The following is a 26888-nucleotide window of genomic DNA, read 5'->3' on the forward strand; positions in this document are numbered from 1 at the left end:
CACTTTGGTGTGATGGAAAAAATTATTCATAAGTATCAGAACTACTGTTTGCATAAATGTCTAATGTTATTTGAATAATCGCATAAGTGACTCAAGCGATAAAATATTTTCTTATATAAAAATATAACATTAAAATACATTGTTAAGTTAATACATATATATAGTTCACAAAAAAAATTTAAAAAAATATTTTTCATAATCTTGCATGTATTGCAACTTTTTGAAGGAAAAATAATCGAATCGGAAATTCCCTAAGATTTGTTTAATATGCTATACATTACAATCTCATAGTCTGCATATGGTTTAACTTGATGAAAATTGGAAGCATTCCCATTTCCTCATACATTTGTTCTGTCCATTTGTGTGTTTTCCCGAACAGAGTTGTCAATAACGAGCAACTTATCGACGAGCAACGAAGGGAAAATCGTAAGATGTAAAGTCTCCGTGAACAAAGGAAAAGAAGAAGAACGAAGGGGAATATTTGCCTAGAGTATAGGCAGTGGATCTCGCTGAGGCGAACTTTCATTCTTCGTGAGGAAATCGACTGAACAAAGTGGTTGTTGGGCGAGCTGGACGACGAGGGATTGAATGCCTTTCTCAAGGCAATGGGGGTGGAGTAGTAATATGATGGATAAAGTACAGTTTCCCAAGGATCTTTTTGATGGTTAGAGACGAATAAATTGAAGAAGTTTAAAGTCTCAAGCAAGGAAGGAAGGCAAACTTCCAGCCTCGGTCTATATTCAAAGCAATGAATATCGCTTGTTCTTCCTTGTTTTGCGACATCACATGTCTTCGTTCAGGATTGAGCTGTTGACGCGAAAAAATATCAATCAATTGATCTTCTTTTAACGAATAATCCAAAGTTTGTTATAAATTTAAACCAAGTCTCTGCACCAGGATTTCCAAGACATGATATTTTATTTTCATCTATAAACAGGGATGCCAACCTTCCTAATTTTTCAGGATTTCCCAGACCTTTTGGAACGCTCCCTGATATCCTGACAAACACTCAACTTTGCCTGATTTTTCTAAAGTGATCCTGATTTTTCCTGATTTTTGTACTTTTGGATCCCTACCTCAAGCTCCCTCAGAGCATACGACGGTAATTAGTCCTTTGACGGAAATTAGTGCCGCACTCTATCACGATTTTCACGTGGATTTTAGGTTACCCTTTTGACGTAGAACTACGTCTTTCAGGAATGGTGCCAAATCAGAAAACAGGTCACTTTTTTGTGAAATAAAGTTAACGTTAATAACTATTTTCACAGCGAACAAATTCTGATACTTTGCACGCCAATGGAATCGGAAATTCTCTAAGATTCATTTGATATACTACACAGTACAATCTACTAATGCCTAAACAGATTAAATTAATGAAATCTGGAAGCATTCTAATTTTCCCATACATTTGTTCTGCCGATTTGTGTGCATTCCCGAACAGAGCTGTCAATAACGAGCAACTGACATTCGTTTTTGCCCGTTTTCAGCATACTTGGTTTAAATGAGCCATCCGCGATTTGAAGCCACACCACCCTCTGTATCGAGGTGTGCTACGACAAAGAAGAGCAGTATACGAGAATGTTTTGTGCTAGTGCGGATATGGAAGAGTATCCAGAATTTTGGAATATAAATATGCACTACATTTATTCAGATAAACGTATATTTCATGAAAGTATGTTTTCAAATTCCAGCAGAGTAACCTTACTGTTGCATGTTGTGGGGTTCGATAACATCTCAAGCGGAATATAGGAGCAAAAGGGTTCATAGTTTGTTATCGATATCTGAGTGAGGAGAAGAAAGTCTCTTGCGAGTTGAACCATATAAACGAGAAGTGCAGATAGCTTTCAACTCTACTCGACTCTTTTTTTTTTTTATCCCATTCATTTATTCAAGGCTCATTAGCATTTTAGATGTTACAGAGCCGAATTTTAATCGTGTACATGTCACATGGTTATCATATCTATAATTAGCACATTACACAGTTGTCATTCGCCAGTATTCCTTCTATACCATTACATATGGTACATTCACACAGTAGCCATTTAGGCGTAAGAATATTCTTTCTGTTCTTCCATTATCCAGTTGGACCACCGGACAGCGGGGACAGTTGGTTGATCATTGTTGAGTTATTTATAGAACAGCAGCCCGATGTGTCTTGCAGAGCAGAGCAGTTGTATGGATGAATCGATCTAATTTCGACCGTGGATCGATTCTCCATCGCTGATGATTATTGCGTGGACGTAGCTATTCTGTAACAACACAAAGATGGTCAATGAGGGCCCTGAGTTTTGAACTCACGATCGATCGCTTACTAAGCGAACGCGCAACCAATGTGGCTACGGAGACCCCCTTACTCGACTCTTTCGAGTCTACTAAAGTAATAAAAAATTAAATAGCTAAAAATATATTACAAAAATTTCGATGCATTCTAAAATTCCGCAGTTCTACGACGAAAACTGCGGTCGTGTCCTAAAAACAACCCATTACAATTTTTTACTTTTTTTCAAATCATGCTTTTACATACGAGGTACTTATCTCCGGTGATGGATGTGGATATGTGGATATGTGATGGATGTAATAAACTCAACGAGAATGATTCAAACAATGTTGAGCGGAAAAAAAGTATACGAAACGAACCACCATTAGCTAACTCCAAAGCAGTTCTTCACCCGTAGAAAGTCATACTCCATGTTTGATGAGATTGGAACGGAATTCTGTATCATGAGCTTTTATCAACCAGTCGATAAATTTCCAACTCGTAACTGCACAAATTGATGGCAGCAGAATTCTCTCGAGTGCAAGAACATCGACTCTAGGTACATCATAAAAATACCTGGAACAGTCGAGTATGCAATAATGTTCTGGAAGGATAAAATTTTCATAACAGATTGTAAAACAAAACTGTGTATATTAAAAAAATGTATGTCTGTCTATAAAACATACTTTTGTTTTCCCAAAAAATCGTCAACAAACTTACTGTGAAACCCAATATGGATTATTAATTTCATTCATTTTATTAAGAACAACACAATCTAAAAGGAACCCTTGATTTACCAATGTTATCGCGCATGCTGATTTGGAAAGAAACATTACGTATGGCTTATGGATTTCAGATAGATCTGCTTATAACAGGAACCAATTCAAGCGTCTTTGAAATAGGGACGAATGACCTTTGGGTAAAAGTCCTTCAAAACAGGAACCGAACCGCGTGTTCGAAACAGAGTTACGCACTTATTTAACACAGTTTAAAATTCATTACGCATCTGATCAGCTTTATTTGACACAATCTAGCAAGGGGTTGTGGAAGAAACTTACAAATATCGATGTATGTCTTTGAACGATTGTTTAAAAACAGATTCAAGACTATATAGAAAGTTATAATTTAATGCACCAGCTTATATCAGGTTTTCGTCGTGGACATAGTCGTGGACAACTTCAAGATTTTTCATCCGTTGCAAGATCATGAATTCATTGGTGATCGATAACTTCGAAAATCTACTCCAACTGACTCCTCAGTCAAGTTTTATGTCTTTATACCATGAGTACCTTACCCACGACGTGCACCCTTCACCAGGCATTTCCAACCAAGTTTGCTTCCCATACTTTTGCAATTCTTCTGTCATTTTTTATCTGTCCATGCGACAAAAAATCCATGGAATCCCAGATCACCTACGCTCCGATTCTATTCCGCCGATATTTTCGGCAGAATATGGGAAAGTTAGATCTGCTAAAATGTTCTTTACTGACGGTTCATACATAAACGGGCTTCGGCATCTTCAATGAAAATTCCAGTGCCTCTTTCAAACTCAAAGATCCTTGTTCCGTGTATGTCGCTGAACTGGGTGCGATATACTACGCTTTAGGGATCATTGAAACATTGCCCATCGACCATTATTTAATTTTTTCAGACAGTCTCAGCTCAATAGAGGCAATCCGCTCAATGAAAGTTGATAAACGCTCATCTTATTTCCTAACAAGAATAAGACATCTATTGAGTGTTTTGGTCGAAAAATTATTCAAGATTACTTTAGCATGGGTTCCCTCTCATTGCTCGATTCCGGGGAATGAGAAAGCGGACTCGCTAGCTAAGGTGGGCGCTTCAGAAGGTACACTTTTTGAAAGGCAAATTGCTTATAACGAATTTTTCCACATTCCTCGTCAGCACACGCTCGTAAGTTGGCAGCGCATGTGCAGTGAAGATGAGTTCGGTCGTTGGTTACACACGATTATCCCTAAGGTCTCGACGAGTGCATGGTTCAAGTGGTTGAATGTAGGTCGTGATTTCATTCGCGTGATATCTCTGCTTATGTCCAATCACTACAACCTAAACGCGCATCTTTATCGCATTGGGCTCGCAGCAAACAATCTTTGTGAATGTGGCGATGGCTACCACGACATCGAGCATGTTGTCTGGTCGTGTATCCGGTTCCATGCTGCCCGCTCTCAGCTCTCCAGAGCATTAAGGACACAAGGCAGACAATTGGATATCCCCGTCCGGGATATCTTAGGTAGCCGTGATCTTGATCTTCTGCTACATCTATACCTGTTCCTCAGAAACGCCGATGTCAACGTTTAATGATATTCCTTCGTTGTGTCCCTGTTTCATATCCCTCCTATCCGATCTATAAACTTTTACTTAGTCGCGGCAATACATTCACAAACTCTTTACAGATACACGGGCCGAAGGTTGTGCAGTCCACTGATGATTCAACAAGAGCCAAAGATTGTACCGCTCATGACAACTCTACACGAGCTGATGATTGCGCCGGCTAGTGATCATTGTATTCTGGATTCCTCGAGTCGAGAAAGATGCACCGCGCTAGATATGGGATGCAGACTAGGGGGGCGTTGCTGATTAACGGTCAGCTGCATCCCAATAGGAAGTATCCCATGTCGGGCACACGTACAGAGCACTGAAGACTGCAACATCCCAATTATGAGAACACTTATAATACTAACCTCGAGCCAACCGCGAGTAATCGGTTACATATTACTAACATAGTTGTAAGCAAACATTGTCAAAATATTGAACTCCCGGCCCCGTTAGGCTGACGCCATATGAGCCCTAATAAAAATATATATTTTGGATAAAGAAAAAAATAGCACAACTTCCGCTTTTTTGAAAGTTCACGATGATATTCACTCGGTAATTTCTAGGAATGGTCTTGCTATTTTAATATTAATCGATTTTTCAAAAGCCTTCAATAAAGTGTGTTATATTCTCAGTTTTCTTTTACCCGTTCAGCTAGTTACTTGATTTGCTAATATCTATCAAAACGAACGCAAGCAGTCTTTGCAAATGGAAAATACTCTAAACACATTCCAATTGAGGGGCTTAAAATGAAAGGGGTATAAGTGATTTAATCAATTTCTCTTCATCAACTTTTTCTTTAGTTAATAACTCAACTGCAAAAAAGCAAAAAAAAAACTGCAAAGCCCTTTTCAAAAAGAAGCCTTATTCTTTTATGAATATTTCAGGTATGCAAAGTTGCTTAAAACACCCATGTATTTACATACACAACGTTTCACTGCCATCTTCTGCTGTTCAAAGATCTGATTTATCTGAACTAAAAGAACCAGATAGTCCACGAAATCAAACAAATAAATTATTGGATTTTCAGATCAACACTCAAGGTTCTTCTCAGATAAAAAATCTAAATTTATTACTTTTGTGAGCAAATCGAAAATCGGAATTGCAATAATAACAGCAGATGAGAAATGGTTATCAACTTTGTGAGGAACATTCGAACCAATGGTTTTCAGATCAAAGTACTTCATTCCGTACCTACAAAAATGAAGCAGTTTCTATTTACTCACCCGAAAACGATGCAAAACGGGAAAATCTCGAACAATACTGAAGCGCTGATAGGTAAATGCTTCTCTTCCCGCGTCATCGCCAGCGTCGCCAAAGAAAAGGCTCGATTATCAAACGTCAGCTGAAAGGTGTAGTGGTTGGTTTCCCCAAGTAGATCCGATTTAACAAGAGTAATGTGCATTTCTTTGTGATAGAAATGTCGCGCCACCTGTTGATAGAATGAAAATAGCAATGAAAAACAAAAACAGTCGTTAGGAACATGCGAAAGTGCCGTGAAAGCCATTATCGTAACCGTAAAAATTTACCACCGATTGATGTGGTTTTTCATGTTGTTTTCCACGCCCACATCGTGTGATACGGATAAGTAAATGGTTGACATGCATACCTCTCTGATTTGCCCCATTGTGTAGTAAACGAAGCCTTTGCGCTTGGTGCGATAGTGCAGCGTGAGACCGTGACGTGTTTCATTTTCACAGATGAAACTGGGCGCACGCATCAACGGGTACGAGAATTTGAGATACTCGTGCAAATTATCCAACCCATTCAGAAAGTCCCGCATGTGACGACCCAACACCGACAGCACCCGGTCGTATCCGTACTGACTGACGAAATTCACAAAATATACTCCCATTTGATCCATGAAGTCACGTTCAGATACTCCAAGAATCTGAAAGTGAACAGTGGAAAAAGAAAGGTGGATGAATCTGTTTGTCACTTTGATGAAGATTAGCCTAGAAAAGCTTATCTCGGTAATCGTGCCTAACTAAATGTTGAATGGGTGCTGTAGCTTAATCAAACTTATCGCCTGAATTAGACGTCAATCACAGCCACTCACCTCCTGCGCCTTGGACGCCAGGTGATTGAGCAGGTTCTCGTCGTAGTCATCGTGCACGCTGAACGACGGCGATGAGATACCAGTCTGTCGTCGGATGTCATCCCACTTGTCCTCGCCGTAGACGTTTTTTATGTACTCGGAAAGATTTTCCAGTAGCAATCCGTACATAACTGGCTTTGCCACGGATTTGGTGGTAGTAGCGAAGGTGGTGGTGATGCTGCCAACAGCAGCACCAGAGGCGTCAATAGTTGTGGCCCCTTCTCTAGGCTACTCTCAGTGGCATGGGCCTGTTGGACTGGACGACGCTCACCTCTAGGTGTAGTGATGCGGTTGCACGTTGCCAATCAGTCTGTAATCGGGCGAGGCGAAACACTGGAAGGGTAAAAAAGGGGAAGAATACGATTCAAAATTGGCACACAACTGTCACATTACTGTGATATATTAAACACTCTGACGTCAATCGATTTATATTTATCGCTGGCTTCGCGTGAGTTCGTCTTTATACGGCTTTGATTTTATTCTTAACCGCCCAATCGACCGACTTCAACGTTGGGTGTATCATATAGGGAAAGACAATATTATTGTATTTATTCTAGCGATCTCGCTCCAAATAACCCTACCAAAATGGTGCGTCTAATTTATCGAACGTGATTGTCCGTTTCGGAATAATTTGCTTGATAAATTAATGCAATAATTGTAAATATGTATTCAATTTTGCTGGTGTTTCTAGTTGGTTTCACCGCAAATGAAAGCGATCATTATTTTTCCCTTTGTTTCGCAGTTCCCAATAGTGATGAAAGAATTTTGAAATCTCATAGCAGTCATCTTGGTTTCAGTAATTCAGACTTTGACTGTCAGGTTTTCAGACGTCTTATGTCAGGTTTTCTATTTACGATTCTCACGTAGCTCGCGGCACAGAGTAAGGGGATTTTTTCAAACTTATTTTTATCCTTCTTATACAGCTAGACTACGTGTAGATTTTATAACAACAATCACAAACTTGTTTTTATTATTCTTATCCATGAGACATATAGTACTGTTGAAAATAGACTGTATATCCACATTTTCATAATTCAATTGACATAACTCCAATAGTTACAGATACTGCAACTGTTAATTCTGGCGAAGTAATGAATGTTCCGCGGAAATTTATTGTCTGTGGATCAAAATCAACCTTTATTTCAAGAATACGACAAGCTTTGCTTGATGTAACTGATAACTCCCGGTTGGCTCGAGGTTAGTATTACAATTTGTGGTCATAATTAGAATGTTGTAGTCTCCAATGTCTTGTACGTATGCCCGACACGGGATATGTCCTATTGGGATGCAGCTGACCATTAATCAGCAAGGCCCCCTAGTCTGTACCCCATATCTAGCGTGGTGCGTCTCTCTCGACTCGAGGAATCCAGGTGGAATGGTCACTAGCCTGTACAATCATCGACTTGTGTAGAGTTGTCATGATCGGTACAATCCCCAGCTCTTGGTAAATAATCAATGGCCTGTACAACCACCGGCTCGTGTCGTTTGTATCTGTAAAGAGTATGTGTGTGTATTACCGCGACTAAGTAAAAGTTCATCGATCGGAAAGGAGGGATATGACACAGGGATGTAACAGAGGAAACATCATCAAACGTTGACATCGGCGTTTTTGAGGACAGATATAGATGGAGCAGAAGATCAGGATCACGGCTACCCAAGATATCCCGGACGTGGATATCCGATTGTCTGCCTTGTGCCCTCAATGCTCTAGAGAGCTGAGAGCGGGCAGAAGCTTTGCTTGATGACATGCATTAATATTTAAAAAGTTTTCCAAAATTTCATGTTTTTCTGCCAACTTAAATTGGTACAGACAATCAGAGTTTTGAAAAGAGAAAAACACAGCCATAACCAAATTATAATAATATGCTTGTGAGATTATTTTCGTCCTGGTTCAAAATCCATAAATTTTCTTCCACAAACTTAGCCTAGTTTTACGTTAATAGCAATATTTTTGAAAGCACAACACCTTGATAATTTAAAGGGAAAAAATCCAACATTACTTTTGATCGCATTAACATGGGCTTTTTCGGCTTCGACACAGTCATTTCGATGCTCATTGACTAATTTACATATCAAACTTGTTAATTCATTTCTTATTACCAATAATTAGGCCATCAACTTAGTTTCCATCGTGAATGTTAGATGGTGATGTAAATAGCTTTAACAGTCATTACTAACGCATCATAACACACACTAATTTTCTATATGTGCTTTTGTACTACTTTGAGAAAAGTTTAACAGAAGTTCGCCGAATACATGAAAAATGTTATGATGGTGATCTCCGGATACGGGATTTAAAGAGTGGTAAAAACGATTCAAAAGTACATAATGATTTTAATGTCAATGACAAACCACGCTCAGGGCAGCCGAAAAACGACGATTTTCTAGAACTATTGCAGGAAAAACAAGATAGAGCGTTGGAAGAATTTCCCAAAGTACCAATCATAACCATTTCAATATCAAGGTTCCCACACAATCGAATACACGTTTTCTTGAGTGAGTCAGGTTTTGTAAATGAAATTTAATTTTTTTAAATGCATTAGAGAGAACCAATTTGCCGGTAAAATTTTTTTTGACAAATAAAATAAAAATAAAAAAATATATATGTTGTTTTACGAATGTTTTACAAAATGTGACTAGTTTCTAGTCTCTTCTGACTATTTTCTATTTATACGATAAGTATCTCTGGGAGCTGGGACCGACACTGATATTGTTCAAACGCTCTTGATGTGAGATGAACCGAAAGCGCAGCAAAAACAATTCGGGGCTCAACGCGTTAAACTGGGGGTATAGCCTATAATGCTCGAGTAGCAAAAACTACAATCATGACCATACAATACACTTAACCAACTGAATGGATAATATGCTAAACTTCTTCTCACTCCACTTCAACCTTCGGAATGTATAACAAAATTGGTATACAAACAGTAACAAATATGTTAACACTGCTTGACTGATTCCGATACATATGGCGAGCGATGCGTTGTATACACAAACGAATTCTCTCACACCATGGTAATTATAGAAGTTGTTGACGTAGAAGTACGTCTTTCAGGAAGGGTGCAAAATCAGAAAACAGGTCATGTTTTTATGAAATAAAATTAAAGTTAATAACTATTTTCGGAAATTCTCTAAGATTTGTTTGATATGCTATACATTATAATGTTCTAATCCCTAAACGGTTTAAATTCTAGAAAACTTGAATCATTCCAATTTCCCCACATATTTGCTCTGCTGATTTGTGTGCTTACCTTCCCGTACCGTCAATAACGAGCAACTAATGCATTCGTTTCTGCCCGTTTTCAACTTATTTCCAACAAGCCATCCGTGGTTTGGAATCACAGTAAGGGACACATGACCAAAAACTGAACTTAACTGAAATCACAGCCGCGAGCGAGCTAGCAAGCACATCAGATCGAGCGAACATCATTCGTTCCTAATGCTGATTTCACACACACATACACACGCAGCTCGCTTCAAGAATGGAATGAATGCTATGAGTAGGAATTATAGGTATAGCAGTTGGTAGAAATGTCGAGTGTAGTGTGCGTGACAGCATGCGCTGCCATAGCTACTTTTCACATCGTGACGTCAATATGTGTGTTTATATTCAGTTGCCTTCCACATCCATGCAAAATCGCTATTTTCAGTAAGTTTTTTATCAATAAAAAATAGATCCATGAGTACGCACGATGAACAACACAATATATAACCGATTGATTTAGAAGACTTCTCTAGGTGACCTTCTCAGGTTTCCCAAAAATAACTCTCCGCCGTCACGATTGGAGTTCTATGATGCATACCGTGGTATATAATTGAATATATCGCTCACAACTGAATGGAACATACAAAAAACGGCAATAGTCTGAAATGTCACCTCTGCAACGAGCCTAAACTTGAACTTGTATGATCGTTATTACGCGAGATATTGATCACTAAAGCCAACTGTCGAGAAAATAATGGATAACTCATACCAAATATTGTTTACAACATCTTGAGTTTTGCACAACAAGTTCAATTTTTACTGCGTGGAAAAGTTCGAGTTTCGTCGCAGATAAGCACCATTTGCATGAAGTTTTGAATTTTTGTTTCCATTGGAAGAAAAGTACAACTGAAGCGCATCGAATGCTCGTGGAAGTTTATATTTACTCTGCACCATCGAATAGATTTGGTAGGGAATGGTTTGGACGATTTAAAAGTGGTCATTTTAGTGCTTAAGACAAAAAGCGTTCGAGCCGAGACCTTGCCCCTTCTAACCATTTGTTTCAATCGACACAGAACGCTTTGAGTGGAATGCAATTTTCTTCAGACCAGGTTATCAAAAATTGGCTGGACTCAAAAGATTAAAACGAATTTCGTCAACTGCGATTGATTTTGGAGAATCTCCAAATGTAAACGAGACTTTATTGAACTCAGGATTATATTAGGCTGTCAAAAAAGTCCTGCGGTATTTTTTTTGAATTTTCATTTGTTCATAAAATTAGTTACAATCATCTGTTTTAAGTCAAATATGCGCCGTTTTGTTCGATGACTTGTTCCCAACGAGATGCCAACTTCATAATACCCCTGTTATAGAAGCTCGCTTCCTTATTGGCAAAAATCTCGGATAGCCAATTTTCACAGGCCTCTTTTGTGGCTAACTTCTGACTACCTAGCTCGTTCGCCATGGACAAAAACAGGTGGTAGTCACTTGGTGCAAGGTCCGGTCCAGTTGTTGGCAGTACAGGTCCGAATTGAGCGTTTGGCCATAGGGAAGCAGCTCATAATAGATTATTCCTTGACAATCCCACCAAACACACAGCAGAACCTTCCTGGCCGTTAATGAGGGCTTGGCCACCGTCTGAGCCGCTTCAGCGGGCTTCGACCACGACCGTTGCGCTTCACGTTGTCGTAAGTGACCCACTTTTCATCGCCAGTCACCATCCGCTTCAGAAACGGGTCGATTTTGTTGCGATTCAGCAGCGATTCACATGCGTCGATACGGTCAAAGATGTTTTTTACGTCAACGTGTGTGGCACCCATAAATCGAGCGTCTTTGTGAATCCAAGCTTCTTCAAATAGTTAATAACGGTTTGATGACTTATCCCCAGCTCGCGGCCGATGCTACGGCTGCTACTATGCCGGTCTTTCTCGGCTAATTCAGCGATTTTGTCGAAATTTTCGACGACAGGCCTTCCGGAGCGTGGCGCATCTTCGACGACCTCTACACCAGAACGAAAACGTTGAAACCATCGTTGTGCGGTGGAAATGGAAACTGTATCGGGTCCATAAACTGCATTATTGGCAGCTTGAGATGCTTTTTTGCCTTTGTCATAGTAGTACTGTAAAATATGTCGGATTTTCTCTTTATTTTGCTCCATATTTGCGACACTATAACTCACGAACGACTTAACCAAACAAAACATTGTCAAGGACTATATTATAAAATACCTTTCCAACAAGCTATAGTATGACTCGATACAATGAATACAACTAGAACTACGCGCTTACAACGACACCTCGCGGAAATACCGCAGGACTTTTTTGACACCCTAATATATATTCTATGGGTGATTGATCAGACTCAGGGATAATCGTACGTAATTTAATCAACTTCAACGAACATATAATCAAAAGCGCATTTCCTACATTTCCAAAAACCCCGCTCACGATGCTTGTCTTCCACTGCATGACGCGAACCCAAATCAGAAAAAAAACGAAACCAATTTATTGTTACGTTAGATAGAAATTTCAATCTGTTTCAGCATGGTTGCTCGGTTAAGCAACCCAGCTTTTCGATGCTCATCTGCATCAATAATGCTACAAGTTACAATAACGTGTTCTCATGATGCGAGCAGTTCAATCAAATCATGCATAGATTCCCGTTGCAACTGATCTGAATACTGAGTGAGTCGTTATTTCTATTGGATTATACCAACGACTATTGTGTGGGGCTTGATAAGCTCCACATGAATACTTATAATGCTTCCAGTTAGTGGACTGTATTGTAGCTTTTTCTCACCGGCACGTAAAGCATCCGATTTCGATTACAGTAAACATCAAGGATGGTTCCAATCGTATCAACGAGCGCTCGTTACATTCTCTTATTTGATTCATTCAACGCACACAATAATATGTTTTAAATCACTCATGAAACAGAAAACTGACGTGTCAACGAAAACACTGAATGAACACAGCGTGAGAGTCATCGTTTGGTATCTGTGCGCGTGTTCATCGATGCTCGCCTGTATCATTTTATGATTCGTTCGTTAGTTTCTGCTGTCGCTCTACTTTCGTTTCCTGATCCGATTGGATGCTTAGCCTCGGAGCTTTGGATCGAATCGCTTCGTGATAGAGTGGTGTCGCTCTCAGAAAAGAATTGAATCGCAAGGCAAAAATGCGATGCGATGAATATATAACTTTTCGATGTGCTAATGCTCGCAGGTGCGCACCTAACAGTTGTCGTCTAATAACTTTTAAAAGGAAAGCCAATAGGGTTCAGTTTGCTTACCAAGTAGTAACTATATATAACCTTCGAAACGCAATTTATAAATACTTCGAGTTTTGCTTGTCCAATATTTATTATAATACAAATTGTCAAATGCGGACTTTTCGGCACAAATTCGCAGCCTATGGGGCAAACGATCGCACTTATTGAAATAAACTTGTATCAAAAATAAATTATTTATCATTAGTAGCGTGTGTAGGCACCATCTAAGATGGGATGGGTTGTTGATTACTTGCTGGCTAGACTGATTTGTTGTAAATTTCTAAAAGGCATACGATGCATCGTCATGAAGCTAGTTCTCGTCCCTCTAGTTTTGTAACCTGGTTGTATCCACGCTGGACTTTGATGGCTTTCGCAAGAACACCAAATCTTCGAAGAAATCGTTTTGTCCAATGGTCTACAATGGATGATCAGTTTCTCAGACTGCTCACTCTCGACTAGAGATGAAACGGAATGTTGATTTTATTTTCACTCCGGATGATCAAATTTTCCGGATAATCGAATTATAAAAAAATTAAAGGAAATCTCCCGGTAAACGTAAAATAACTATGATTTGCACTAACTTATTTGTATAATGCAGTATCTTAGCCACAAATTGACTAGCGCCACATGAGGGAGGAGTAATGTTTTGAAATTCGAAAAAAAAATCATTGCCTTGTTTCAGCTCATGAACCGAAATATTATTCAAATGATCAAGTCCAAATACAAGCAAAAGCTTGGCATCCAGGAGCCAAGGAGAGTTCAATGAGATGGTTAACCGAATCAATATTAGGGATGCTATGTTTTGGGTGGCCGAGGTTTGGGACGAGGTACCAACTGATTGCATTGTGAAGTCAAGGAAAATGTTGATATCCCGTTGTTGACTGTAAAAGAACGCATGAACGCATTAACGGTGATTTTATGGTTTTCGGAAGACTAGAACTTTGGCGTCTTTACGACAATAGTAAGTAAAGTCTGAATGAGCTCAAATGTTGTATAGTGTATTTGTTCGAGGTAATCAATACTTTTCAGGAAGTCCCATTCGTAAATTTGAGATGACCATTCTCACTGGAACTCTAATGCACATCGTTACTCATGAATTTATTTTTAAACCGAAATAAATAATAATTAGCAAGAAAAAAAATTAAATTAAATTAAATCTATTCTGCGATAATATCGTAACATATGAAGATGCTAAATAGACATCTTTTGAGAATCCAATAAATCAAAGGACTATCCAAGCGGATTCAAAGATTTATCACTTATTTTGTATTCTTTGCAACAATCTCATCCATGATTATTCGAAAGATCATATTATATATGATGCACTGTGGATAACCGAATTAAAACATACTAAACAGACCCTGCTCATCCTAACTACATCCATGTTTCATTAAATTATCATATTAGGTATGTTTAAATATTAAATCGATGTATTCATTCAAAATTCCGGATAATCGAGTTCGACCTGTACTTACTCTTTCTTAACTAATATTAAAATTATTTCAATATATCCTCAAAAAATCATAATTGTAACCTTTTCTGTTATTAAGTTCTTAACAGAAGAAAATCTGTTCAATATTCCTTGCAGAAAACGTGATACTCTATTAATATGTGTTCTTCATACTCAGTTTTTAAAGTCAATTAATTCATCCTCTTTAAAACAAAATTATTGATTGTCGGCCTGGAAGACCATTTGCGTGTGTATATTTATTAGGGTTAAAAACGTTTTGTTGGGAAAAGTAATGGATACAATCTGGAACGTAACGTTATATGATTGTGTGAAAAGTTCTTTCGGATTTACATTAGAACTTCATTTCTTTTCTGAGGAAACATTCCGCAAAAACTGAAATATGTATATTCGAAAGATTACTGTATCGTATTTATTTTCCATCGATTGGTGAAACGCTATACTCCATGCAAAAACTGATAAATATTGACCATCCGGATAACAGAAAAATTCTTGCTATCAATTTCATATCACATCTGTGTGTATATCCGCATCAGACTTTATTATTCGATGTTTTCTTCTTTACGTTAGCCATGTGGTCCTGATCTTTTGTCGTTAAAAGTTACCTACTGGTGGTTTTCCAATTTCCTTTAATGCTGCAAACAAACAAAAACAGACTACTGTACCACAAAAACAAACTACTGTACCACACGCATTTACAAAACATAACATCTTTTATCGCATATACAAATAGCCCACATTAATCTAAAATATGTATTACACCTGATAAATTTTAAGAATAAGTAGGGGACATTCAAAAACAACTGATCGAATAAAAATCGCAGCTTTGTTCCCTGCTTATAAATTTTTGCACGGTATGCATCACAATATACAGACATTTGCTGCATTGACCCCTGAAACGCTTGATAATTGTTCAAATGAGTGCAATCACGGGAAAATTATCACTTTGCGATCCTTCTCTGCCTCATCCACACACAAATCCGATCGATGGAGAGTGAATCATTGGTCGACAGAGATGCTGTTCTTTCTACTTACGAGACAGAATGAACTTGTCTACCACATGTTTGGATTCGCTCACTCACTGAGTGGTATCGTATGATGCGAAACCAACACGTTGATTGAAGAAGCTGTTTTCACTTGCTGAAAAAAATTGGTTGCTTTCGTCGATTCTCTCGTCATCACCAACATTGGTAAACATAATGTTATATTCAACCCAAGTCCTTCACATTCGCACAGCACCTGTGTTATCTCTGCTATCCTCCGATGGCATCTTTCGTTTTGTACGTTTGGTACGCGTCTGATGTTCAACAAAAAAAAATACTGACAGTTCAAGCAGACAACGCAACACATAAAATTCATCCGAAATGAATGAAGCGTATGCCCAAAACAAGTACCAATAATTACACGCTTAACCGGTACGCGCCGGCATGGATCCCCGGCCACCGCGAAGTACCCATCAAATTATATAAATTTAGATCGTTAATAAATTCTATTTATTGCTCTCCGAGTGCGCATTATCGCCAACTCTGGAGCCGCCGGTTGCCTTGCGTTAGCGCTGTCTGATCGTCGTCAACAAAGAATCGTCGTGACAAAACGTAAACAATTTATGGCGGATAGGCTTAGTTCAATATGCTGGAATCTAGCAGTATAAAACAGATCACCAGCGGATGTTCTGCATAACCATGCTTTGTGGAATTGGTGCGCCACTGTGTATTCCAGCGTGTCATCGTATGAAGATTCATGCATGTGCCATGTGTCTATCCTATGTTTTTATCATTATTCTGGAAAGCTGCTTGAAAATCTGAATAAACTCATCCCTGTATATACTGATGCTTTTAACACTTCTAGAAAGCGGATTATGGATATTTGGGAACAAAATGTATAAATTGAATTTGAATATTCCCCAGGCTATGTAAACGGGAATAGTCGACAAAGGGATTTTCTGAAGATCAGAATTGTGCGAAATAAATAATATACTAACAATGTGTAGAATCGTATGATTTCTAGTGAAGGGATTAGATATGCTCCCGGTTGTAAGAAGATTTGGTGAAAAAGTGCGGAGAAGCACTATTCGCCGAAGCCACAATACAGACGGTAAATAACAAGCAAACAAGCATCTGTGTTGTCTAGAGGCAGAGATTACATTCTTGGCGACAGGAGGATGGAGGATGTCGTAGCAGGTGATGCAATCAATTTAAAGCTATTGACGCGAACAGTAAACATCTTTGGAGTAATTTCTATCAAACAAGTCCTGGAACTGATAAATAAAACATAAAAGTCTTAAACTTATTTGAATTTGATAAAATAATCGGGGCTCCATTTGGAGTACTGTTTCTCTTTTTCTTTTGATGTCTCATGTGCCCAATTAATAACATTTATTCATTTTTCTCCACCCGGAAGAAATTTTAAATGATTAATACGATAAGCACCGTGTCAGTCCCTAGGGACTGACGTTGGGCTTTCCATCAGAAAAACCACTGGGACTGCTAGTTACTATTCAAGAAAATAAAAAAGAACATTGTTTGATCTCGGATGTTTTACGGTATTTGGATAATGGATAGCGCAGCAAGAACAATTCGGGGCTCAACGTATTAATTCCTCGTATACGAAAGCAATACCTTTTTTTGAGCCGGATCTGTCTCGTATTCTGAGGTTTCAGCTCAATTTGCATGCATCACTTCCATGATTGCTTGCTAGTTTGCATAATCATATTCATAACCCCAACTGTCATAATCCGTAAAATTGTTTGCCCATGCCCCAAACATCAATATTGGATCGATTCATGATAGCATTACATACTCGAGCTTACAACTATGAGACTGAAGTTCCATCGCAGTTTTCTGATGAACAATTTTCTGTCAATGAAACTTCAGTCTCATTCTGCGTGATCAACCATCAAATCGTCAAATTAAAACTATCCTCGTTGAACATTTTGTAGCAGAGGAATGCTTGTAGCTTTTTCCATTCAGTTATAACTTTTGTTGTCAACTCAAGTTTTCGATAAATTTTTCAATGATGCAATGTTGCTAATTGAACTTGAACTAACAAATGATAACGCACAAATTTTACGCTATGATACATTACAATGCAGCCGGTTTACGAAGAAACATAACCAAATTGAGCTAGAGTAAATTTTATTGCCGGAAATCTTTCTCATTCATATCGACCATGTGCTTCGGCTAAAAATGAAGTAATCCAACCCTAGGAATAACTTGATAACAAAACAATTCCACACCAAATCGACCAACAATCAGCAATTTTTGACCCGAGCCTCTACTATTTTTTTGAAACTGGGTACTTATGATGAAAGCTACACAAAATCACTATTTTCATTATCATATGACCAATTGAAATTACGACTGATTTATTAAAAGGGCATATTCAAAATCATTGATGTTTCTCTTAAAAAATCATCACTCAAAATCCAGGTGTCTGATCAAATAAAACATGATGTTTGACAAAGTTGTTGGAAGATATACGATTATATGGAAAATAGAATCTACGTGCGATTCAACATGAAAAACGATATTCACCGTTTTATCCTAGGACCAGCCGTTCTCGAGATCTAAGCAATTTTTGATAATGAAAATAATGTTAGTAAAATGTCGGAAATTTAGTCGTAGTGTCCAGCACTGCCGTTCTACGCATTGTTGTCCCATGTTCCAAAATAAGCAGCTGAGAAAAACGCAATCAAAGTTTCTAGAATATTCGTCTACTAAAAGCCTAAATTCTAAAATTTATAAGCAGTAAACAATTGTTTAATTAAATGTGAAAAAAGTCTCTCACTTGAATTGACGTTGTTTTTTGAAATACTGGGAACAAACAATAAATTTTTGTTGTGTTTTTCATCGACTTTCGTCAAAACATATTTTATGAAGAAATGTGAAATTTACCAGAAAGTAACATGTAAAAAATATGCGTAAAACGGCAGCTCAATAGCATGAAAAAAGTAAACACAATTTGTGCCGTAGCAAGTAGCATCGGTATGTAGTGATATTGCTTGTAAATCGCACAGTGATGTGAGCGCAGTGAGTGATCTGCAACACCGTTGCAGAATATAAAACTAATTTTTACTAGGCATTCGCTAACAAGGTGTACACGTTTAATAACCAGGTCGTTCGTTCAAACATAAAATGGCATAACATAACATAATGACATAAAATTCTTGTACTTGAACCGATTCATTTATAATGGATCTACAAAAAATACATGGTGGGACAGTTATACCTAGAATATCAACATGGGACAATTGAGCTTGATATTGTTTTTCGAAAAGCTGGGAACAAACAATACGTTTTTTTGTGGTTTTCTGGGAGATTAGGCATAAAAACATCGTTATGTGAAGAATAGTGAAAATTGCCGAAAAGTAACATGGGACAACTATGCGTAGAACGGCAGAGCATCAGTATGTGGAGTTTCATGGGAATGATTCCAATAATATTAAATTGGTTATATCTCGAGAACGGTTCGTCATAGGATAAAACATTACAGATATTTTTTATGTTAAATCGCAAGTAGATTCCATTTTTCATGTTACTTTCCTAAAATGGTTACAATTTCACAAATTATCGAAATTCCATAAAAACTCATATCTCCATTTTGGAGAATCCGAAACGGCACCACTATACGACAAACTTTGTTGAATTTAAAGAGTTTCCTAATAAGAATATACAAAAAAATATCGAAAGGTGAGTGTTTTGAGATATAATAGCTTTTAATGTTAAATTAAAATTTTGAATATTATTTTCCAACAGTGTATGTAAAGTGTTATTTTTTTCTAAATAGTTAATTATTTTTCCAACAATTTCATCAAAGGTAATATTTTAATTAAACATCTGGGTTTTGAGTTACGATTTTTTAAAAGGAGGATCAATGATCCTTTTTTGAAAATCAGTCATAATTTGAATTGATCATATGCTAATGAAAGTTGTGAGTTTGTGTAGCTTCCATCATAAGTACCAAGTTTCACAAAAATCGGAAAAGATCGGGTCAGCGGTCGGCTGATTCAGTGTGGAATTTCTCAGTAAATAAAATTAGAAGGGAGACAAAAAGTAGGGACAGACAAAATTTGGTCAGTGAAATAGTCTGCACTCTTCGATAAACAAACTTATTCAAATGCAACTGGTTGCAATGAATCCAGTTTTTTGGACCTATCTATCCTTTTCAAAATTTGGATTGGGTAATGGACACCTGACATGAAATTTGATTTATTTTGCTATTATTTTAAGAAGTTATTAATTTTAGGTTGGGGAAAGAATAATCCATTATTTTTGGGTGAAATTCAAAACATTTTTTAATATGCTTCGGATTGTCCGATTTGGGTCAAATATAGACCGTTTTGCTGGAAAATTTGTTGCCATTCTGAAGGTAGCTTCATAATTTCTCTATCACAGAGGTCTTGGTCCTTATTAGCGAAAAACCATAGCAATAGATTTTTACAACCTTCTCTTGATCTCAATTTATCATCACTCTGGAAATTTCCCAATGCGAGAAAAATGTAATAATCGTTTAGTGCCAGGTCCGAACTATGTGGTGGATGCATTAAAACATCCCAATCAAGCTCTCGGAATTGTGTGCCCTTGCGTTGTCCAGATGGAACACAACACCTCTTCTGTTGGCCAATTCTGAAAGTTTCTGATCAATCGCTAAATTCAAAAGGTCCATTTTTTGACAGAAGAGATCATAATTTAGTGTATTGCACTCAACAAAATATTTTAAAAAATAATTTGAAACAATTTTTTTTTAAATTTACAAAAAAATAGATTAAATTGCACTTATTTTACTGTTGCAGTATCGGCACCATAAACATCATTCACAATTTTAGCGGCCTGGCTTGCATTTTCCCATTCATAAAATAAAAAGTGTAAAATCATTCACTGTCCAACTCTTGACGAGTAAAGTTCAGTGTCGTTATTGTGCGTTGCCACTTTTACTATTGTGCGATTGGTATAGTGTACGAGTGAAGGTCATAGCTGTCCGCTTTCGAATTGACCTTTTGTGAAGTGGAAAAAAGGAAGCAGCGCTCTTGCAGCTTGCAGCCCTTGGCGGCTGTTGAACATTGGCATAACGGGATAGCCATCGTGTGGCTGTCGTTAACGGGAATTATCATCACGTGACCGTGTGAGCTATTCTTGCGCTATTGTGTTGATCCATAGCGCATAGCCTCTGTCTCTCCCTGGTTAGGGCAGTAGAGCGCAGTATCGGAACAACTTTTATATTAAGGTACACATATTTAATATTAATATTATTGTTCAACTCATATGTTCATTGCTTAATATTGTCATCATAATTTTTTGTTTGTTTGTTTTGTTATTTTTTTTTTTTAGATTATTGTTAAAATCAATAATAGATTAGAAATAATACACAAATTTTTGTAAAATGGAGAATAGTGGAGGATCTCCAGAGATGGAGATCTCCTATAATGAATCCCATTCAAGATCTGGGAAAAAACATAAACGAGTCCCTCAAAAAGAAGATAATTCTTCTGGGGACGAATCTGCTCATCCTTCCAAGCCCCCCTCCAAGAAAATAGCAAGCCTCCCTTCTGAGCCCACTGTTACTTCCACTCCTCCTCTCCCATCATCGATTTCGCTTCCCCCTTCTGATGTTTCCGATCCAACTCAATCCTCGTCCTCGTCCTCGTCCTCGTCTTCTCCCTCTGTTGTCTCCGCTCCACGTGTCAGAGTTTATCCAGAAGATGCACCTGGAACTGGCCCGTGGGTTGTTTTCCTCCGGCCAAAACCAAAAGGAAAAAGCCTTAACGTGATTCAGATCATGAAAGATCTGGCCAGATACTCTTCTGTATCTGAAATTCGCAGGGATAGACCGAACAAATTGCGGGTTGTCGTGAATGAACGAAAACACGCAAACGAGATTGTTGCTGACCAACACTTCACTCTCGAATATAGAACATTTATACCCTCCCATAACGTAGAAATTGAGGTGGTGATAACTGAAACGGATCTGACGAGCGAACAAATAAAAAAAGAAGGAAAAGGCAAGTTCAAGAAGCTTCCCTCAATGGAAGTAAAGATCTTGGACTGTCGCCAACTCGGGAAACTCTCCCATGATGGGGACCAGACTAAATTTACGCCGTCAGACTCGTTTCGAGTCACCTTTGCTGGTGCCGCCCTCTCTGACTACGTTATGGTGGACAAATTGAGACTACCTGTGCGACTCTTCGTGCCAAAGCCCATGACTTGCAACAAATGCAAGTCAGTTGGTCACACTTCAGATTATTGTGCCAACAAGGAGCGCTGTGCCACTTGCGGAGAGCAACATGAGGGGAAATCCTGCAGTGCGACTGAGCATAAGTGTCCATATTGCGGAAGATCCCCACACGCGCTCTCAGCTTGTGAAACTTACAAGAGTCGCTGGGAGAAACCGAAGCGCTCTTTAAAGGAACGCTCGAAGCGCACTTTTGCGGAAATTTTAAAGGGCGCTTCTCCACTGGCCCAACAACAACAACAACCAATCTCAACACACAATATCTTTTCCACGTTGCCAGTTGATGAAATGGAAGCGGACACAGCTAGCGGGGGCACACCGTTTATTTTCAAAGGGAATCCCCGGCGCAAAAATGTGACCACTCCCAAAGTTCAAGAACAAGTCCCCCCGGTGATACCCCCAGTTAGCTTGCCTAAAAAATCGAGTGCAGCGGACAAGCAAAATCAGGTTCCTCATGGCTTCCGTGGGAATAGTTCACCTTCGAATGGCCCAGCACTCGAGGGGACATCAAAAACCCCAACTGTCCCTGTTTTTCCGTCCAACTCAACTTCCCAATTATAAAGTTGTCTGACCTTTTGGATCAAATCTTCAAGTGTTTTAATGTTTCCGACTCCATCAGAACCCTTGTCATCTCAATGCTTCCAGTATTAAAGACAATTTTACAGCAATTGATGCAAACATGGCCCCTCCTTGCAATGATTATCTCTCTTGATGTCTAATTTAGATAGAGAGGTCGGAGATATCACTGTTTTTCAGTGGAATTGTCGTAGTCTTATCCCTAAATTGGATACATTCAAATTTTTAATTCATAACTTCAATTGTGATGTTTTTGCTCTGTCCGAAACATGGCTTTCTTCGCGAGATGATATCTCTTTCCACGATTTTAATATTATACGCTTGGACCGCGATGACAGATACGGAGGGGTACTATTGGGGATCAATAAGTGCCACTCATTTTTTCGAATTGACCTTCCATCTATTGGAGGGATCGAAGCTGTTGCTTGTCATGCAAACATCAGAGGCAAAGACCTCTGTATTGTCAGCTTGTATTGGCCTCCGAGAGCTGCGGTTAGCCGCAAGAAACTTGTTGACATGTGCTCACTCCTTCCTGAGCCACGATTGATCTTGGGAGACTTCAACTCTCACGAAACTGCCTGGGGGGAACAGTACGGCGACAATCGTTCATTGTTGACCTTTGTAACAGCTTCAATATGACCGTTTTGAACACTGGGGAAACAACACGTGTACCTAAACCTCCTGCTAACCCAAGTGCTCTTGACCTCTCGCTTTGCTCGAATTCACTATCGTTAGATTGCAAGTGGAATGTAATCCAGAACCCCAACGGTAGTGATCACTTGCCAATCAAAATTTCCATCACCATTGGGTCGAATTCTTCTGAATCTATAAACATGGCATATGACCTCACAAGACACATTGACTGGAAAAAATATGCGGACGCGATTGCTCTAGCCATCAATTCCAGAGATGGTTTACCTCCATTGGAGGAGTATAACTTCCTTTGTCGTTTGATCTATGACAGCGCGGTTCGCGCTCAAACGAAACCCATCCCAGGTTCCACTATTCGTCGAAGGCCTCCCAATCTATGGTGGGATAGCCAGTGTTCCAAGCTTTATGTAGAAAAATCGAATGCATTTAAAGCTTTTCGGAAACGTGGAACCCCTGAAAATTTTCAAACGTATTTAGCCCTTGAAGATCAATTTAAAAACTTAATCAAAGGAAAAAAACCTGCTTATTGGCGAAATTTCGTGGGAGGTTTGTCACGAGAAACGTCAATGAAAAAATTATGGAAAGTGGCTCGAAACATGAGAAATCGCTCTTCAACGAATGAAAGCGAAGAATATTCACATCGATGGATTTTGAATTTTGCACGGAAGGTTTGTCCTGATTCCGCTCCTGTGCAAAAAATTGTTCGAGATATACCACAAGATAGGTGCGATCTTGATTCCGAGTTTTCGATGGTAGAATTCTCTCTTGCTCTCCTTTCATGTAACAATTCTGCTCCGGGATCGGATAGAATTAAGTTCAACTTGCTGAAAAATCTCCCTGATGTGGCGAAACATCGCTTGTTGAACTTATTCAATCGGTTTCTGGAGCATAATATTGTTCCAGATGATTGGAGACAAGTACGAGTTATAGCTATTCGAAAACCCGGAAAACCCGCGTCCGACTTCAATTCGTACCGCCCAATAACAATGCTGTCTTGTATACGGAAATTGTTGGAGAAAATGATCTTGTTTCGCCTTGATCGATGGGTTGAAACGAATGGCCTACTCTCAGATACACAATATGGGTTCCGCAGGGGCAAGGGGACGAATGATTGTCTTGCGTTGCTTTCTTCAGAAATTCAAATGACTTACGTCGAAAAAAAACAAATGGCTTCAGTATTCTTGGACATAAAGGGGGCCTTTGATTCTGTTTCAATAGAGGTTTTGTCAGACAAATTACACTCTCGGGGTTTGCCGCCTCTATTGAATAATATGTTATATAACTTGCTTTGTGAGAAACATTTGAACTTTTCTCACGGAGATTCGGCAGTAAGTCGGGTCTCTTACATGGGCCTCCCCCAGGGCTCATGTTTAAGCCCCCTTTTGTACAACTTCTATGTAAGCGACATCGACAATTGCCTTACACAAAATTGCAGTCTAAGACAACTTGCAGATGATGGAGTGGTGTCTGTCGTAGGATCAAACAAATCCGACCTGCAAGGACCCTTACAAGATACTTTGAACAATTTTTCAACCTGGGCCATTGGGCTAGGGATCGAATTCTCCACGGAGAAAACAGAGATGGTGGCTTTTTATAGGAAGCATAGACCAGCAAAACCAAAGCTTCAATTTTTGGGTAAACCGATCACTCTTGCTATGTCATTCAAGTATCTTGGGGTCTGGTTCGACTCCAAATGTACTTGGGGGGCCCATATTAGGTATCTGAGTAAAAAATGTCAACAAAGAATAAACTTTCTCCGCACAATTACCGGCACCTGGTGGGGAGCCCATCCCGAAGATCTTATTATGTTGTATCGAACAACTATTCTCTCAGTGATGGAGTATGGCAGTTTCTGTTTTCAATCAGCTGCCAAAACACACCTCATTAAACTCGAGCGAATTCAGTATCTTTGTCTCCGTATTGCGTTGGGATGTATGCCCTCAACGCATACCATGAGTCTCGAGGTTTTGGCAGGCGTACTCCCACTAAAAGATCGCTTCAATTTATTATCTCTTCGGTTCCTCATCCGGTGTAAGGTTATGAATCCATTGGTGATCGGAAATTTTGAGCAATTGATCGAGCTAAATTTTCATTCTGGATTCATGAATTCATATCATGAATTCACCTCTATGCAGGTTGTTCCTTCTTCGTATATTCCCAACCGTGTTTGTTTTCCTGACTACATCAATTCCTCTGTACATTTCGATCTTTTCATGAAAGAGAAAATCCATGAAAATCCAGATTATCTTAGATTGGGGTTCGTTCCTACAATCTTCAATGCAAAGTATGGGCGTATCAATTGTGATAATATGTACTTTACTGATGGGTCCTCTATGAATGAGTCCACAGGATTTGGAGTGTTCAACGTATTTTTAGCACCTCACACAGTCTTCAGAATCCTTGCTCGGTATATATTGCTGAATTGGCAGCGATATACTGGGCGCTGGACAGCGTCGCCTCACGACCTGTTGAACACTATTACATTGTAACGGATAGTCTTAGCTCTGTCGAAGCTATCCGTTCAGTGAGGCCGGAAAAGCACTCGCCGTACTTCCTTGAGAGAATACGAGAAATTTTGAGTGCTTTATCCAGACGCTGTTATGTCATTACCTTTGTCTGGGTCCCTTCACATGAGAGATGAGAGGGCTAACTCATTGGCAAAGGTAGGTGCAATTGAAGGCGATATATATCAGCGTCAAATCGCCTTCAATGAATTTTATTCTTTAGTTCGCAAAAATACCATCGCTAACTGGCAACGCAAGTGGAATGAAGATTTTTTTTTTCCAAAATATATTTTTTATAAAGGCTCATATGGCGTTAGTCTCACGGGGCCGGGAGTTCAATACAATTTTTCTTATTATCTATGTTAGTAATATGTAACCGATTACTCGCGGTTGGCTCGAGGTTAGTATTACAAGTGTTCTCATAATTGGGATGTTGCAGTCTTCAGTGCTCTGTACGTGTGCCCGACATGGGATACTTCCTATTGGGATGCAGCTGACCGTTAATCAGCAACGCCCCCCTAGTCTGCATCCCATATCTAGCGCGGTGCATCTTTCTCGACTCGAGGAATCCAGAATACAATGATCACTAGCCGGCGCAATCATCAGCTCGTGTAGAGTTGTCATGAGCGGTACAATCTTTGGCTCTTGTTGAATCATCAGTGGACTGCACAACCTTCGGCCCGTGTATCTGTAAAGAGTTTGTGAATGTATTGCCGCGACTAAGTAAAAGTTTATCGATCGGATAGGAGGGATATGAAACGGGGACACAACGAAGGAAACATCATTAAACGTTGACATCGGCGTTTCTGAGGAACAGGTATAGAATGGAATGAAGATGAATTGGGCCGGTGGTTTCACTCGATTATCCCAAAGGTTAGCCTCAAACCGTGATTCAAAAGTCTGGACTTGAGTCGGGACTTTATTCGCACCTTCTCCCGACTCATGTCCAATCACTGTTCGTTAGATGCACTACTCTTCCGTTTCAATCTTGCCAGCAGCAATCCCTGCGTTTGTGGCCAAGGTCATCACGACATCGAGCACGTTGTTTGGTCGTGCGAGGTGTATCTGATCGCCAGATCGAATTGAGAAAACTCCCTTCGGGCCCGAGGAAGACAGCCCAATGTGCCGGTGAGAGATGTGTTGTTTCGTTTAGACCTTGATTACATGTCCCATATATATGTTTTCCTTAAAGCTATAGATCTTCGTGTGTGATTGTCCCTACATCCTTATACCCTCCTTTCCTTCCTTTGCGGGTAATTCGTCCCCTCGCTATAAATAGTAGAATAAGTTGAAATGTTAATAAA

The 26888-nt window shown here is 39.1% G+C and overlaps 1 protein-coding gene across 4 annotated transcripts in view; it reads right to left on the reverse strand.

Annotated features, from left to right (window-relative positions):
* LOC129775770 (soluble guanylate cyclase 88E) overlaps positions 1-26888 on the reverse strand; it is a 129243-nt gene that overhangs the window by 14175 nt on the left and 88180 nt on the right. For all 4 annotated transcript variants that reach the window (XM_055780853.1, XM_055780855.1, XM_055780856.1 and 1 more), the window contains 3 exons: positions 6651-7022; positions 6201-6482; positions 5818-6023 (listed from right to left, as the gene is read on the reverse strand). In XM_055780853.1, the coding sequence (XP_055636828.1) occupies positions 5818-6023; positions 6201-6482; positions 6651-6818 (656 nt within the window). In that variant the 5' untranslated portion in view covers positions 6819-7022. The remainder of the gene's footprint in view (positions 1-5817; positions 6024-6200; positions 6483-6650; positions 7023-26888) is intronic.

This window comes from Toxorhynchites rutilus, chromosome 3 (genome assembly GCF_029784135.1).
Source record: "Toxorhynchites rutilus septentrionalis strain SRP chromosome 3, ASM2978413v1, whole genome shotgun sequence".
Classification (NCBI taxonomy): Eukaryota; Metazoa; Arthropoda; class Insecta; order Diptera; family Culicidae; genus Toxorhynchites; species Toxorhynchites rutilus.